Source organism: Serinus canaria, chromosome 3 (genome assembly GCF_022539315.1).
Source record: "Serinus canaria isolate serCan28SL12 chromosome 3, serCan2020, whole genome shotgun sequence".
NCBI classification, from domain to species: Eukaryota; Metazoa; Chordata; class Aves; order Passeriformes; family Fringillidae; genus Serinus; species Serinus canaria.
Genome location: NC_066316.1, coordinates 65,343,557 through 65,360,960, shown reverse-complemented (window position 1 = coordinate 65,360,960; position 17,404 = coordinate 65,343,557). Strand labels below are relative to the sequence as shown.

The following is a 17,404-nucleotide window of genomic DNA, read 5'->3' as shown; positions in this document are numbered from 1 at the left end:
ACCTTTTTAGTAACAAGATCCCTCCATCCCACAAGGAAAAATTCCAAGCCCAGCTATCACAAGTCCAGTGCCTGAACTCTGCTGAGTTCATGATGTTTCCCTGTGTGTTGTGGCCAACTGTAAACACGGAGGAATTTTTATTACATTGTTTTGAGGGTCTGAAATATGGTTTGCTTGTGCTTTCCTTATACACAAATAACTTTTAATTTGCTGCTTCCCTCACAGGTTGTTATTTTGGTGACAGCTGTGCTCAGATAAGAGGGGCGGCCTCAAAATCTGGCCCAGTGCAGACTTACTGATAGCTACCTCAGATAAATAATCTGATTTTCAGGTTGATCACAGCTGGGAGGCAGGGCCTTAGCACTGCTGTCACCCTTTAATTCTCCCACAGAAGGTGGGAGATTACTATGGTTTACTCTATCCTCTGCTCCCAAAGAACAAAGTAGATAGGAAACAGCACTGAGATGGATGATGAGGCTGCACTGTACCTCCAGCATGTCCCATGTAGGTAGGAACTACAGCCAGGCTTCACTCTCCATTTGGAGTGTCTCTTCATTTCGTATGCTACTAAATAAATAGGTAATTTTCTTCTAATTGCAGAGAATACATATGCTTATCACACTTTTCTTTGTAATGCACTAAACTTTATTTTTCTTTTAAAATAATTACTCTTTGTGATTAAAAGTTTACTTACCAATAGAAAAGATCTGGGGGGTGTGTTTATACTTGGCGTGTTTTTAATCGAAGTGTTATAACAGCTCCTGGTTTTAATGGAGAAAAGGGTCTCTTCAATGGGACTAAAACAATATAGATGTGATATCTTTATCTTACTTTTTTAATAGACATATCTCATAGTTTTCCCCACTACCCTGATTTCTAAACTATAGTCAGACAAAGACATTTCAGTCACTGAAATAAGGAAATGTAATCATTCATGTTTAGCCTTTTTCCTGGGTTGTAAATAAACAAAAATGAAGTAAAAAAAATTCAATATCCTATCAAGAGAATGTATTTCTCAGTAGGAAGGAGAGGTGGGGGAAGAAGAGCTAGTAGGAAATACAGGTTAATACAATTTGATTAAAATAATTAATGCTTTAAAAATAACTCAAATCCTCCATAAATTTGTTCATTCTCTGACTGGAGATTCTGCTTCACTGCTGCATAAAACTTAAGGTTTGGGGGATTTGTTCAACATGGTTTCTTAAGCATGTACAATTTGTGCTTTTGAAGCACACATTTCTAAACAGAGGGACAGAAGGTGGTTCTTTTCCTGGAAGTCCAAAGAGTAATGGACTGATTTGTTTTCGAGCCCACGATGATGACTTGGTTTTACCTTGTTGCAACACCTCTGCTCATCTTCTCTATTGCAGCAGTTGTCAGGCAGCAAATTGAGACTTTCAGACAGGTGTTTGACATTTCACTGACACTGTAGCACTCTTGACAAGAGATTGCAGTATCTCAAGGAGACACCACCCCTACCACACACAGCCCCTGTTCCGTTTACATCCACTACCAGTGACAGCGAGCAAGCAAGGGAGAAATGAATTGCGCTGATTAAAGGAACCTGAACCAGGGGGGCTGTGGCAGGTCAGTGGTGTTATTTCATTACCAGGCTGCTCACTGGAGTCTGAACAACAGGTCACATCCATATCTCTGCAGTTGACTGGGCACCACTAACTTAACAGGACTAGTTCAAAGGGACTCCCTTTACAAACCTATATGGGAGTTTTATTTTCATTCCCCCCACCAACTTCTCCCATTAACCCTTTGGTTAAGAAGGGAGAAAAGCCAATTCAAAGGATTGTACAAAGTCAGGTGTTTCTGGAAAATTAGTCACTAACAGATTAGATTTCATCTGGTTAATCAGCCTTAGCATTCATTGGCAATAAAATACAGTAGTACTGTAGATATTCCATGCCATGTGCTATGTGCAGAGAGGAACTGAAAATTTAATACACGATTCAACTCTCAATGCTATCACTCTTTACAAAATACTATTAAAGTAAGAAAGTATTACTTTAATTGGCAATTGCATCTTTCAGAAAGAAATTACACAAATCTGGTTTTAGTTGTTTGACTGGTATTTCATCACTAACAGTGAGAGGGGAAGAAAACAACCTCCTCACACACCAAGTGGGGACTCGTGATTTCCATTTTCATTTGCAGTTTTTTGTCTTTTCCCTTCAATTAAATGCATGATATAAGCCAGATACACATAACTGTGAAATTATGGTAACAACTGCAGTTCTTTTAAGTACGTGAGTCATAACCAAATAAGCAAGAGAATAGCAAACTAAAAAATATTTATGCAGTTACTTGGCTCCTAAGTAAATTGCAGCATGCAGGGTGAATAAAAATACAAGGCATTGTGTTGAAACAAGATTTGCCTCCCTCCTAGAATTGGGGGTTTCTTTGTTTGGCTGGAGGCTTTGGGTTTGCATTCTGTTTTTTAAATGTGTGATCCATTCCATCAATGAAAACTCAAAAGAAAAGCTGGAATTTGTCCCAGGATTTCGAGGAAAATTATTACAGAGGAGCTGTCAGTGTGTAAATGAATGGCTTATATGAATGAGTGGAGCAGAAATCAAAAAAATAATTGGTGGATATAGATGATAATTTTGTAGTTAGAAGGGAAAACTTAATTTTTACCATATTGCTCGGTGACTGGTTTGTTGTAGAAGTCAGGGCTGTAATCCCCCTGTATTTCCATTAACTCCCTCGGTGTGACCATAGACAAGGCTATTTACTTTATGCCTTTTGGCTCTGTTTGTCTCTTTATTCCTCTTTATCTTTGGCACAAATCTAACAGTACTTGCAGGAACAACCTGATGTGCTGTTGTGAAGCCTGGTGAGTTAAAGCAATATTCCTAGGGCAACTCCCTGAAGTGCAGCACATTTTATTTTAAATTTGCTTATAGTGATCCCTGTTGTAGTTTAGGTACAATATTCATGTGTGAAATGTTTCATATTTGCATGATGTGTAGGAGGGCAGGTTCTGTGCAACAGAATTCAGAGCAGTGGCTGGCTTGTCCATTTGTGTGATTCAGGGACATCCCGTTGTTGTGGTCAGCCCAGCTGTGCTGACAGAAACATCTCAAATTCTATTACACCAGAAAAACAGTGCTTTGAGCATTGATTTTTTTCTGGCATCAAGAGCCAGTGGTGTGTTACTACCTCGGGACAAAGCACACAATCATCAGTACCATCACTCATACTGGATGCAGTAAAGTATTCCTCATGCTCTGTGCTTGCTATGGCATAGATGACAAATCTGCATCTAAATAAAGCCCTTAAAAATACTATTGGCTTGATCTTCCACTCCTGTCTCCTTTATATTTTTCTTTCTTTCATCCCTTTACCAAATATGGAAAACCTTCAGAGCTTGGCTCCCTGCTAATTAGTGCTATAGAAAGGTCATTTGTAAGCTAACAAATCAGTGTTACCCAAGGGTCCTATTAGCAGATTCTGTCTATTCTGTTAGCAGGCCCAGTTTGTCTAGGGTTAGCAAAGCAAAGATGGTGGCAAGTACTCCAGGTGTTTTGACTTTGTGGAAGGCCCTGGAACTTTGGAATTTCTGGTGCCATCCCTATTTCCCTGAAGTGCAGAGGTTTTCTTAAAGGCTTTGTACCCTCAGCTGGCACAATCAACATCTGACCTGCTGCTGTCTGACCAATATGCCTGAGAGCAAACCCATATGCCTGGGGGATTTGCATGAGAAAGAGGGATTGCCCAGCACTTTCCAGGATCTGCTGTCCTGCTGTGAGAGCAAATTCTGTGTCTGGGGACTGCAGGAGTGGCTGATGCATCTTCCAGAGCTCATCAGCCCTGCTGCTGGGCATGTGCCTCCAGGCATGTGAGTAGCCACGGTAAGAGGAGCCTTTTGCCTCATTTCACAGATGCACAGATTCATGGTGTGTGGTCTGTCCTTCATTGCAGGCTGTGATGTGTGCTGCAGGTGAGATAAGGACAGCTTCAGAGCATCAGTTAGGGATGGAAGGGGCAGCAATGTCTGATGTTCCTAGGGATGTGGTCAAAGTTTCAAGTGCTCTTTCCAAATTTTAAACAAGATTTAGCCTACCAGACCTGCCCTGTCATGTGTAGATAAGCCAGCAGCAAAATGATGGGAGCTCTGAATGAGGTGACTTGATGGCAAGTCTCATATCTAACTGGGTTTGATTGCACCAAGGGCTAGGGTTTAAATCCAAAATTTAACTCCCTGCTCCTTAATAAAGAAGAAAATCCCACTCTAGAATCAAACTTCTGTAAAAATCAGTTCATTTCCTCAGGTTAGATTTTTAATTGTCTACTGAACTAACCATCCACTTCAGAAAGCAGAACCCTCACATCTTTTCTCTTGTCAATAAACAGGACCCTGTCTTTTGTACAAATGCTTATGTGGGCCAGTACTGGGGTTGTTGTTTTGATTAATCACCTGAACAGCTGTAACAGCCTTAAGAGTTTTCTGCATGTGTCATCCAGCTGGCAAACAGATTTTAATTCATCAGAGCATCTAAACTTAATTATAACTGATGTAAAGTCCTGGGATTGGCATGGAAAGATAAGATTTAGTGGGGGGAAAAAAAGAAAGTAACATGCTGTCCCTTTGTGTAAGGCATTAAAAAAATTTTAAAAATTAAAAAAAAAAAAAAAAAAAAAAAGCCCAGGACTTCAGGCTTATTTTGAAACAAAAGATAGGAGTTTTTTTCCAATTTATTTACATCAGAAGACAGAAATTAATATCTACATTTGTTGAAATCAGTACTTCCCCCCCATCTATACTCAGAGGAAAAACTGTAGCACAGACTGATGGAAGAGTGGCTCTGTGTTTACTGGTGTGGTCTGTTTGGCTGCCTCAACCACTTCCTTGTGATCAAAAGATACAGGCCTCTGTCATAAACACAAATGATTCCAGCAGATTCTCAAAACTGTTAAGAGAGAGGTTAAATGGAGAATAAAGTACAAAAGTTCAGAAATCTGGGGGCACAAACTGCAGTACCTGTTCTGTGCTCTGCAGGTCTGAGTGTTACTTTACACACAAATTACTTAAACAGATTTTCTGTAGCGTAGTTTTGTTTCTCATTCTTTCGTCTTTCTGTAGAGGTGTCCTGGCATTTTTTTCTGATTGCTCACAGCAACTCATAGCAGGTTTCAAGATGAATTTGTAAAACGTCGGTTTTCCCAATGCTGCTTTAAAGGTTTCTTTAAAACAGATGTTGATGTCTGAAAAGATACATTTAAAAATTAGTTTTCCACAACTTTCTGGGCAACTGACTGTCTCTCCATGGATTCTGTGGCTCTGTTTTCACTCATTCCTCAGCTCAGAAACAGATAACACAGGTGGCATGATGCATTCTTTGCAGTTACTCCACCCAGCATGAGGAAGCTCTTTTTCCCCCAGGAGGAGATCCCAGCTGTAACACATCCTCTCCAGCAGAGAAGGACAGCAAGCAATTCACACTATCACAAACAGAAAAACAAGGAAAATAGAAGGGGTTTTCTTAAAAGGTTTAAAAACTATTTACAGTTAACTTTTTATGTCCTAGGGAATCCATAAATTGTATAAATAGGAACTTGGGGACTTATGGGAAGAAGATTCTTATTGTATTGTTGTTGACTTTATATTTTAAAGCCACATTGCTCCTGAGATACAATATAGGCTTCCCAGACAATTAGAAAAACACTAGAGTTCCTTAAACTAATGTTTGTGGATAAATAAAGATTTTTTTTTTTTTAAGCTTATGTATTTATTTCTTTTTTTTTCAGGGAGATCAGCTCAAAGTCCCTTACTTTGTATCTAAACAGTGGGGCTCTTTCTTCAGGGACAGATTGCCAGGCCTGGAAAATGCAGAGGAGACCTTAGTTCACACGTGGTCCTGTAAATGTATCAGCACTTACAGCACTATTGCAATCCCTAGTCTGGAAGCAATAGCAGGTAAGGAAGATGTTGGGGCTTCTTTCTAATGAACATGCAGTATTCATAGTAAGTTTGTAGTGCTGTAGATCTGGTTTTGAGATTGCATGTATCTAAAATGAATTCAAAATACTCTGTTCATATGATGCAACTCTTAGCACTAGTGGCCATTGATTACTTTGATGTTTGTGCTTTTAATTGTTGCCTGATACAGCAGGGGTTTTGTTTGTGTCTGCAAACAGGAGGTGTTTAATTGATTCACTGTTTGAGATAGGGTGCAACGTTTACTGGACTGTAGATTAGTTCCTGAATTTGGTTCCTACTTCCCCACTGTGATTTGTTGTTTCTACTTTCAGTGGTGAGATACATTTGAAACAAACAACGTGCAAAGGTACAAAAATGTTTCTCACTGATCTGGCTTGTTATACTTCCCCTATCAGTTTACTGTAACTTTGCAGCTACAGTACATACCTGGGATTACAAAGTGAGGGTGAGGACCCCCATGTGCTCCACCTATCATTTTGCATTACTGAACTTTGTCAATACCCATACCTAAAGGAATAAATGAATTATTAAATGAATGAAGAACACAGCAAGCATTTACTTTACTAACCTCTCCATTCAGCATCTGTTGCCAGCTTTCTGCATAAGAACAAGGAATAAAAGGTTTGTTGCATGAGAGCATTTCAGGCTTGCCCAGCAGTGACTTCTTCAGCAGGACATGTGATAGACCTTTTCTTTGCAACCACATTTTACACATGTATGGATATCTCAAAACAGAACAATCATAGACTGCCACAGTTTATTTATGCCTCTGATATTTGCCATTTTGCAATCTATTCCAGCCTAAAAACACAAAGCCCAAACATACCAAGGGAAAATGCCAACAGAGAGATAATTTCCATAAAACTCCCATCTAATATCTTTTCCAGGGTCATGCTGTGGCTTGCTTTGGAAGAGAAAATGGTGAGCCACAGTCTGAAACTTGCCTCCCAGCCAGCTCCCCACCAACCACAGCTCAGTTTAAAGGACAAGCAAGGCCTCTCAACCTCAAATGCATGACAAGTTTTCCAGCTACAGATGAAAGGGTGCAAGCCCATAAGGCATACCTGGGCAGCTAGTGAGTAGGATAGCTGCCTGCTATCAGCCATGGAGCTCCTGCAAAGCATGTCTCCCCATGAAGAGGGACACCATGTGCTGTCCCTCACTGCATTGAACCAGTGCTGGGGCAGGGGGCCATGTCTGTAAAAGTTAAACCCCAATGCTAAAAGACAGGGCAGAAATAATGTTTTAAACTTTCAGCTGTGCACCGGACAGCAGACTCAAAGCTGAAGGTATGAGAGCATCTCTGCTTTGTTACAGAGAACAGTATTTCTTGTTTGTTTGTGTGGAAGAGCAGATGTTCATTATTATGGATGTTAAGGAATTCCTGACTCCTCTTGAATACCTTGTCTGACTCCTGTCATAGCAAGCTGTGAGAACCCCTGCTCTGCCAAGCCCTGAAGTTTTTGGCTGCAGCTGTAAGTCATAGCTACAGCTATTTGCTAGAAGAGATTGAAATGGGTTATGTGAGTGATGCTCTCCAGCTTTTCCATTCCCATTCATCTCCTTCAATTACCAGCAGAGGACTTTCCACTGCAGAGCTGCAAAAACTCAGGCCTTTCCACAAGATCCCCTGAACCCAGGTGTGCAGCCAGGCTTCCACCATGCTGACCACATGAGCCCAGCTCCCAGGCAGTGATGTGCTGACTGTGTGAGCTCAGCTCTGGCTAGCTCAGCCTTGGCAGCACCTCGCTCAGCCTGACCCAGCCACACAAGCTGCCACCTCGCTGGAGGTGTGCTGCAGCCTCCTGTGGGCTGGAGGTTGACAAGGGCTTCTCTATCAACAATGTCTGACCTGGCTTTTGTACACCTACATGAGCAGTAGTAAGTGCCACGTGCAAGTCAGGATGCCAATGGCTTGTGGTCTGCAAAAATATTTGGTGAAATGTGGCAGATGGCTGCAGTGCTGGCTTTAAGATTGATCCTTGTTATTTGGCTGCAGTGAGTGTCTGTGCATAAAGAACAGCTTGGTTTGCTTCTCAAGACACATGAAAAAGATTATTCCAAAGACTATTCAACAGTACTTAACACTAGTAACTCACTCAATACCAGTTCAAAGATGCATTAGAAGTTCTGAACTTTAATGTCACCTCTGGAAAGGAGGGTGTTGCTGGAATTGCACATTATTGCAATTGTCATCCAAACTCTCCTCAGATTCCCTGAAGAGAAACTGGCATTTTCTTTGTGCATGAAAGAGTATATTTCATTTATTGTTAAAATTCTCTCCAAAGGAGACCTTCTACAATACCTTCTGTGCACTTCCATCAGTTTGGATTGGAAATCAGCTATATGTTATATTGACAGTACATGGTTAATATAAAGAAGCCAATGTCCCTACTTCTATTTGACATGCCTTATTCACAAATCCATCTGTTTCTCCACTTTTCTGCCGTTGAGTCTCTCCTCATTTACGGCTCCCTTACAGATTTTTAAAGCACAATGATATCATAAGACAGATTTTCCAAACTGGGATCCATTACCGTGGGAATGTTGCTTTAGAGCTCCCACATGGAAATTAAAGGTGTAGGGGTCTCTCTGAAAAATGACATCTGCACAGTTTCCAGGACATCCTTCTCCACTTCAGAAGGCTAGGTATGAGCCAAGTAGAGAAGGATTACTCTTATCTTTCCTACTTGAATAATCTGAACTTCACCTTCAAGGACAGCGACCACTACTCTGTGACCACAGTTCCGGATCTCCATTGTAATAATTGTATTTCCTGCATCATGTGGGTATTCCAACAGTAATTTCAGCAATTTCAAAAATACCATACAGGGCTTTTGATAAACAGTTTTTTGATCCAAAAATATGATATGCATGGTTCAACCTTATGCTTTGCCTTTCAATCTCACTCTGTTTTTTTTTTTTATAAAAGCCACACTTCAAAAAATTCCATGAACAGTTTTAGAGCTATAGAGGGGATTTTTGTAAGTTTTTTTTTCTTCATTGAAAAGAAAAGGTTAAGAAAGTGGGCTCTAAATTGTAATAAGGAGAGCATAAAGAACTTTTTTTCTAATTTCATAATTCTTAAACTAATGTTGTAAATTTGTCTCATAACCTCCGACTGGTAAAGTTTGACACAGGATTAAAAACTATTGTAAGCAAGAAAAGGAGATTGAGTGATGTTGCAGCTCAAGAGAATTTCATTTCAGAGAAGAATTAGTGTAAATGTAAATGTTTTGTGGAGACAGAGTTCATTTCACACTTTAGAGATTTGATAACAAAGCTTGTGTCATGCATGAGGATAATGCGTTTTTTTAAATCTTGCATGCAATATGAAATCATATCAGGGTTTGCCCATATGGCTGCATAAGTTTTTCTTCATGCTTTATTGTAATTTCAGTTAGCTAGAGCTAGAGAAAAAAAATCTCCATTATAATTAACCAAAGCTGTCTCTTTAAAGATGCCTGCAGATCCCTGCCACTTTCTGCGGGAGTTTGAGTCGTCAGCCTGCTTGCTGTATAAATATAATGATAAAATTGCCAGTGAACCATGACAAAGAAGTTCATGTTTCTGCTTAGAGCTGCAAATTATCTGCACAATGGAAAGCTCAAGGCAGCCGTGGCTGGGGCTCCAGAACTGGCAATGTGCAGGTCACAGATACACGGGTCTGCCCAGCAGAGATCAACTATGAATTGCAAACTTCACACACCATCTTCCACATGTATTTTAAATGTGAATGCCCTGGAGGAACCAATTGTTATCATGGAAGACATGAATTTCACTAATCTTATGATATACTAATCACTGATCAGCCATATACTACATTAATCAGCCATATACTGATTTCTGCATCCTTTGTACAGGATGTACAATCTGTACAAATCTACAGCAACATTTGTAATTGTTGCTGAAGTGAAACAAAAAATATCCCTCATGTTTTTGCACCTTAGTTCTATGTTTTTTCATTGACATTACGTCACTTAAAGTAAAATCCAACTCATTTTAGAATTAAATTAGTCCTTGCTGTAACTAGACTGATAACTGTGCTCTTATTCAAATGATATATATCTATAATATATATATATATATAATATATAATTCCCTTAAACACACAGAGCTATCTATATTATGCATTGCTAGTTAGCAGTAACCTTTCACATTTAATGCCTTATCTTACAACTGTGCTTTTGCTTGTCAGCTTCAGTGTAAGACTGTATCTATACAGTAGCACCTAAACACTGAGTTTATCAAGATGCTTTGAGGATTTAAACTGCTTTGGGAATTAGCTGTTTCAAATAATAGTTGCTGCTACAAGGCCAAAGAGGTCATTTTTATAATTAAAGATTTGTGCAAAAAGTACTCTTACACCAGGTGGAAAATTGGTGTAAATATACAGCAGCAACATTTCTTAGGTTTTCTGGCCCTGAGGTTTCATATGAAGGAAAAAAAAACAGATAATAAAGATAACTGGATAGAGAGAAGATATGTGTTCTGAGTGTATAAACAGCACCTTGTGTCAGTTGAAAAGCATCAGATAATGTAAATCTGATTCATCTGTTCCAGGAAACTAGTTTCAATGTTCTCCTTTAAGAAGTAAAAAGAAAAAACATGCCCAACACAACCAACAAGCATAAGGCATCTATTTTTTCAGCTGAAAAATACAGCTGAAACCAACAATAAACAGCATTTTACCCATAACAAAATATTGTTCAATCAATCAGGACTAGTTTATAAAAAGTGTTTGGGACCTATTACTTCTCAAATGGTCTGAGAGCTCATCTTTACCACAGGATTTGACCACTTGATAGTGATTTTCAATGTAGAAAGGACAGTATTCAGTGTATTACAGTTTGGTCAGGCTTTCCTTCCTCCTCCAGAAAGGTGATTTGACTTGTGCCCCTGAAGACCGTGTCAAATCATGCAGAACCCAAAAGATTACTTCCTGGCCAATAGCTGACAGAAATGTTCCTGCCATCGTTATTCTGCTCTATGAGATGTCAAAGTACAGCCACCTCGAAAAGATTAAAGGGAGAACTCATGAGCAACTCATTAAGAAAGGGGGAACCACTCAGTCATTTCTGCTTTAAAGTTTTCCTTCAACTCAGGCAGCATAATTTCATTTGCAGGCTGTAGCTAAAGCTGTAATTGGGTTTTGACTGGTGCAGGCTTATGGGGTGGGTTTAGATTGACACTTTATAAACCCTGGTTGTAATACAAAGAGTTGATAATTTTTGAGTGTGAAAACTAGTGGAAATAGGTAAACCACCAAGTATTGAAAATACTTTTCTGCCCAGGTTGAAATTGTACATAACCTGCAACCTCACATGTGAAAAAAACATTGCTGGAAGCACATTTATGTACTCTGGACTGGTTTGTAACATATTCTCTCTAGATTAAGATGGTCACACAGGCACAAAAAATTATGTAGGCCTTGTCTTCATGTGTGACTGTGTGTGGATTTTTATTTTAAGATAAACAATGTTTGCCACCCCTCCAGAGAAAAAAAGTCAGGGAAAGGGAAAGAAAACATATGTTTACAAGAGAGGAGAACATGATGAGATTAACCCATCTCATGAGTTTGGAGAGGAAGGTTGATCTTGGTGAGTTTACCTCAAAATGAAAGAGGTGCATCATCTCTGTATTTGTCTTAATGTAGCTCCTTCACAGTCTCAAAATGCAGCTCTTATTTGTTTGGTTTGGATTTTTTTTAATAAACCAGAAATGCCTGTCAGCTCAAACGATTGCTTGTTTCCAGGCTAACTTCTTGAACCTACCGCAGAAGCCGTTCCTCCTGCTCTAAGATACAGAATGAGTCATTCACACAAAGAAATTAATTAACAGATCCCTGAATGACTAGCACATCCTGGTAGGATCTTGGCATTCTCTCAAGATTTTTTTTTTAGATTAAGTCTTCACCTAAAAATACTATAGTCCAATATTTTCTTCTGATCATTTCCAGATCAAGCAAAGCATCACACTTGGCTATTTTCTTACTAGGCTTTCAAAAACCACTGCTTAAATGAAAACAAAAATGAGAAACATTTCCCTCACATAGAAATAATGAGTTTTCTCATGAAAACCCAAAACAGCAAAGGAATTTCTAAGGCTTTTCTTCACTGCAGTCCTTATCAGGCTCAGCTGCAAGTTAGTGCATGCCTTGTGCACAGCTGTTTTGCTCAGAAAGGGGTCAGCGGTCCCTTGGCCATAGGGTAGACCCAAAGTGATGTGACTTGTTATTCCCAAGGTAATTACAGTAAAAGTGCACACCACAAGCAATCACAGCAGCCACGATGGGACAGTCATTCCATTTCCCCAGGCACTCGTCCGTCTGCTAAACTGGTAGTGAAGCTGCTGCTGCACATATCCCTGCAGTTTGCCACTTGGGTTTTCTCCAGTGGCATTGTGTTAGATACCACAGAAAAGTAACCAGTGACAAACCTCAGTGGCACTGAAGCTCTGGCTCAGGCCAAGCTCAGCCACAGATGTCTGCTGGCAGTGCCACAGGCATGATCTCCAGCCAACACACCTGGGTTGGCAAAAGCTCTTACGTAAGTCTAAGTAAAGTCTAAGGCTGCACTTTGACTGAGAATAGTTTTTGTCTTTATTCCTGCGTGCCCAGGGGTAAACTGCAGTGGCTCGTAGCACCAACCAAATCCAAACTCAGAAGCTTTCTCCTGAGGAGCAAACTGATATTGAGGAGTCCCCCTTTTCCCATACAACACCACCCAGATACTCTCCTCCTCTCCAGCTTCTGAGTTATGGACAGTGCAGACAGCAGCGCTGACTTTCACATAATTGACAGAAGGAATGCTTTTCTCGTGCTGACTTCACTCTTTTGGGAGCTTTTCTTTAGTACAGCAAACATCTGACTTCCAGTTTAGGAAAATCAACCTTAGAAGTTTTTCTAAAAATAACTGCTATCAGAGAAATCTATTTGTGGCCTTGGGATTTTTTTCTTTTTGCCTCTAGTATGCTGTCTCACATTCTGAGCTTCTAGTGCAAGTGCTGCTCTGACTGTTGCAAAATAGAGATGGGTCAGGAGATAAAAAACATTTATCATTTAAGAAAAAGCAACACCTATTACAGGTTACCCACAGACTGGCAATCCAGGTCACCCGAAGGCACAGCCAAACTGGTGAGTTCCCCTGCAGCAATTGTGCTTACTCCACTGCTAAGAAATCATTATTAGAAGTTGTTATCATTAAGAAATTAATATTTTCTTTCAGCAGTGACTTTGAAATACAGTGAAAGATTTGTTCTAAAGCTTCTAAGCCAGCGTTAATTATGTAAAATCCTGTAAGAGGAAAAGAATTTATATTTGCTGATGGTTTGCCCTCTGCCCCTGTAGTTACCTCCCCTGGATGATGAGATGTAAGAGCTCTGACGGTGTTTTCTGAAACTTGACACAATTAAGCACTTCAAAGATTTTTTTCAAACTTGGGTATCACTAACAAGGTTTTAGTTCTCTTCCTCGTGCCTTTTCCTTGCTGATAATCAGAAGGATATATTTGGATTCACTTAAGAACACAACCCTGCTGTTTACTAGGAGTCTTCTGCAGCATCTGGCGCCAGCCCTGCTCACTGGCAGGGAGCAGACCTCAGGGTAGGAGGGGAGTTCTGTTTTCTGTAGAGCTTCTCACTCATCCCAAGGATGCTGCTGTGGTGTCATGATGAAAAAATGTTGGCTTTGCTTTTGTTGGTCAATACTGAAAAATGATTCCTGACATTTCTGCTGTGTATTTTGGAAGAAATCTGTTTCAGTCTTGGACTGTGTTTTTAATTGAAAAACAATGACATTCACCTAAAGTGGTTAGTTAAGATTTTATTTGTTTAATCTATTGGTTTGTTCAAGGAAATTTAAAAAAATTAGAGTAGTAAGTTTATCAAGCAGGCCTGTGTCTGGATTAAATTAAAATTGTCTTCCATTCAGTTACTCAAATACTTTCCTGATCACTCATTGAGAATATTACGTTTTCCCTTCTTCTTGTGGTTTCTCTTTCTTGCTTGTGGGTGGAACTCCAAGCCTTCCTCTGATAAAAGCTTGTGGCATTGATTTAGCTGGCCTACACTAAGTGCACAGCTCAGGAGACAGTGGGATGTTGTAACTGTGCTATAAATCCATCCATAGTTCCTAAGTACATGCATGGGTGTGGGTATACTTAAGCATCAGAACACAATGTTGTACTTAATGTCACCTAATGCCTGGATCTGGACAACTGGAACACAGTAGCTGACACTAGCTACTGCTCAGGTACCATCATTGTTATTTTGCTCACAGCAGGGCTGCTGGAGGCCTGTAAGGGAGGCAGGGCAGGAGCTCTTCTGCGCTCAAGTGAAGCCATGTAACCTGTGAGGGTTGCCCAAGCCATTGGGAAATGCTAGCACCACTGAGTGCTCACATCAAGGAAAGCAATATTCATCACTCACTGGCACTCAGGCTGGTGTGGGAGCAAAGAAAGGAGCAGGACAGGAGCAACTCAGGGTGATACACCTGACTGACATTTCTGTAGATCTAGCACCTTCTGTATTCCTTTGGGACCCTCTTGGGACCCTTCACATCTGATTTCTAAGAGTCTTTGGCTCTTAAAGGGAATATCTTGTTTGTCTTGGGTTAAAAAAAAAAAAAAAATTAGTCTGGGTGGAATTACCTAAGAATGATAGAAAAATTCTGGGACTGTGGTTCTCAAGCAATTTGGTAGAGTCAGCTAGTTCTTTCTTCCAGTCTCAGGCTGTCTTGTTTGTTCAAGTCTATTTAGGGTTTTTTGGATGAGTTTTGTGCTGAATTCATTATCAGTGCAGGTTAGGACTCATTAGAGCCTTGCTGTCAAACTGTATCTCAGAGAGGACTACATATCTGCCCCCTGCCTACTTCATGACTCTCCATCAGGGTTAGGTGACAAGTGGATGCCAAGATGCAAAGGTCTACCACAATAGCAGCTGTGAGCATGCACAACAGCAAACCCTGAAGAATTTACTGGCAAAAACCACAAGGGAAACAACAACTTGGAAATAAGCAGCTATTTTTTTCCCAAGATTTGCTTTATTATCAAATACTATATGGTTTTGCTTTTTTTCATGCTTTTGAAAAATGGATATGGATATTTTCTAGTCATCTTCCAAAGTCAGCTTGTTGAGACAAAAGCAACATTTAAATTGATAAACTGGGGTGTGAATATATAAAAATGTGATTATTCTCTTTTTTGCATTGTATATAGAATGGTTTGGGTGTTTAAGGTGATTCTGTAAAGCTAGTTTACCAAGAAATACCAATGAAATTACCATTTTGATCCAGCTGATTCTTTTCCTCAGCAATTATCAACTCTGTGGCAAGTCTGCCCCAGTTGTGCTGCTCTTTGACTAAACTACTCTTGGGAAACTCCAGACTGCTAGACTATTAAGCTAGTAAAAGCTTTTGTATAAAAGTAACTGTATGACATTTGATTTTTATAGCTAGTAAAGATATTTGGAAATATTTGCTTTCTTTTTCCATTTATTTTGTCATTTTTGAAACCTTTGTGTTAAACTGAGTGTCATAAATAGACTCAGCAGCCAGTAAATCCACTGGGCCTTCTGCATACTAGGAAAACATCTGCCTGTTCTGCCGTGCTCACAATGAGCTCCAGAGATTTCCCTGACTCAGACAAAATGAGAAAATTAACTTCTTTGACAAGCTAAAATCACCCACTTAAATAATTCTCTTCCAATTATCTTTCCTCCTATTCCTGCTTTATTCCAACCTCTATCTGATTTTTCAGCTTGATCCAAGTACTCATTTGTTGCTGTATTATGTTCAATATGAGTTTAAAGCTGCAGACCTGGATGCTGTCCTGGTGCCTGCCTGCAACTCACTTGTGAGACAGAACTGGATTTCCTGTTGTTTTTGCTGAAACTACTAAAATTGTGGGTTTCTGTTTCATAGAAGCTGTTCAAGGGTGGGGAGGGGGAATTGCAGCATGTAGTGACAGGATGTCACTTCCCCAAATTTACCCCAAATTAAATTTTTAAAATTGCAATTCATAAGTTATTGTACAGATAAGCCTAGTAATAGCTATTATGCTTTACTTTGGTTCTGAACAGACAGCCTGGAAAGGAGCTCCCCCCCTTTCTTGGGGGAAGTTGGTTTTTCTTTTCATTATTGGAAAGGGAATTGTTTCTTGAACTAAGTTTTATTTATATGTTTTTTAATTTGGTTTCTTGAACTTTGAGTACGAGGTGAGCACAGGAAGTATCGGTTTTCTGGCTGTGAGGGTGGGTGGGTCACTGTTGGCAGCAGAGGCTTTTGAAAAGTTACAGAAAAGAAAGCTTTGACTGTTCAGAGCTATTTTAATGCATTCAGTGTTCTTTACAGACTGGAAGTGATGAGTACATCAAGTTACAGTGCAGATTTCTAAGAATCCCTGATACAAAATGATGTTGTTAACACTGGGCTGCAAGAAGGTCTAAGAGTGTGTGCCTTTTGGGAATCTTGCTTCAACAGCCATGAAAAACAAAAAAAGGAACTGATTCTTTGTTTGAAACATAGCCCTCTTATGATTAAATTGCTGAGATAAAAGAGAAGGGTGACAAATTGAAGAATGAACTTGAAGGTGTATTGGGAGAAAAACCACATCTAGGGTCAATGAAGATTTTTTATTAATATTTAAGCATTTGTTAAATAATTTTATCTGACTAACATTATTTCAGCAATCAAGAAACTGAATATCCTTTACTGCAGTTGAATAAACTCTGAAAGTCAATCCCTTGAACAGCTGAAAATGTCAAAGAAATGTGTAATCATGCAATCAGATTGAATTCTGGTGCCGGTGAGCAAACAGCTCAAGGTTTTAAGAAGTATTGCTATTCACCACAAGCTTGTTTTTTATGTGATACAGCCTGTGTTGCTAATCAGATGTGGTATGCTTCTGTCTTGCAGATTTGCCACTGGATTATAGATTTACACGATTTTCCTCAAATAGTTCAGCAACTGCTGGGTACTACCCAAGCCCTCCAAGAGCACTGCTGCCAAATGAGGACTCAGTGATGATGAAATAGGTTGTCAGCTTTTTCCTTAGATAACCCTGTGACCCTTACCTAAACTGCTATTGAATGCTAATTGCTGAAAATGCTGTGTGATGCTTCATAAAATAGAGTGATGGATTAAAGCAGACTCCTGTGTAGATTTGTGTTTCACTTGTTTCTCTAGTCCAGCTGGAACAGGTGAGTGATGCATCCTTCTCTCTAAGTCTCCTGACCACCACTACCTTTCACAAAGTGCTGTTGGCTTTTTCCATGCACTGCCCACAGCCCTCAGGAGAAATGTAATAGTAAAAGCTCATCCCAAGTTACATTCTACATTTTTGAGGACATTTTAGGTACTCTCTCTCAGCCATATTTCAGTTAACAGTTGCCTTGGACAGCCCAGGTTATCACCATACGCCAGTGTTTTGAAAGCTCTGAGAAATTTATTCC

At 39.7% G+C, this 17,404-nt stretch overlaps 1 protein-coding gene across 1 annotated transcript in view; it reads left to right on the top strand.

The window, feature by feature from the left end:
- Positions 1-17,112, top strand: part of NT5DC1 (5'-nucleotidase domain containing 1) — a 125,881-nt gene extending 108,769 nt beyond the window's left edge. Inside the window, exons 11-12 of the mRNA XM_009092826.4 lie at positions 5,764-5,932; positions 16,869-17,112. Coding sequence (XP_009091074.3) covers positions 5,764-5,932; positions 16,869-16,987 — 288 coding nt within the window. The 3' untranslated portion in view covers positions 16,988-17,112. The remainder of the gene's footprint in view (positions 1-5,763; positions 5,933-16,868) is intronic.
- Positions 17,113-17,404: the final 292 nt, after the last annotated feature.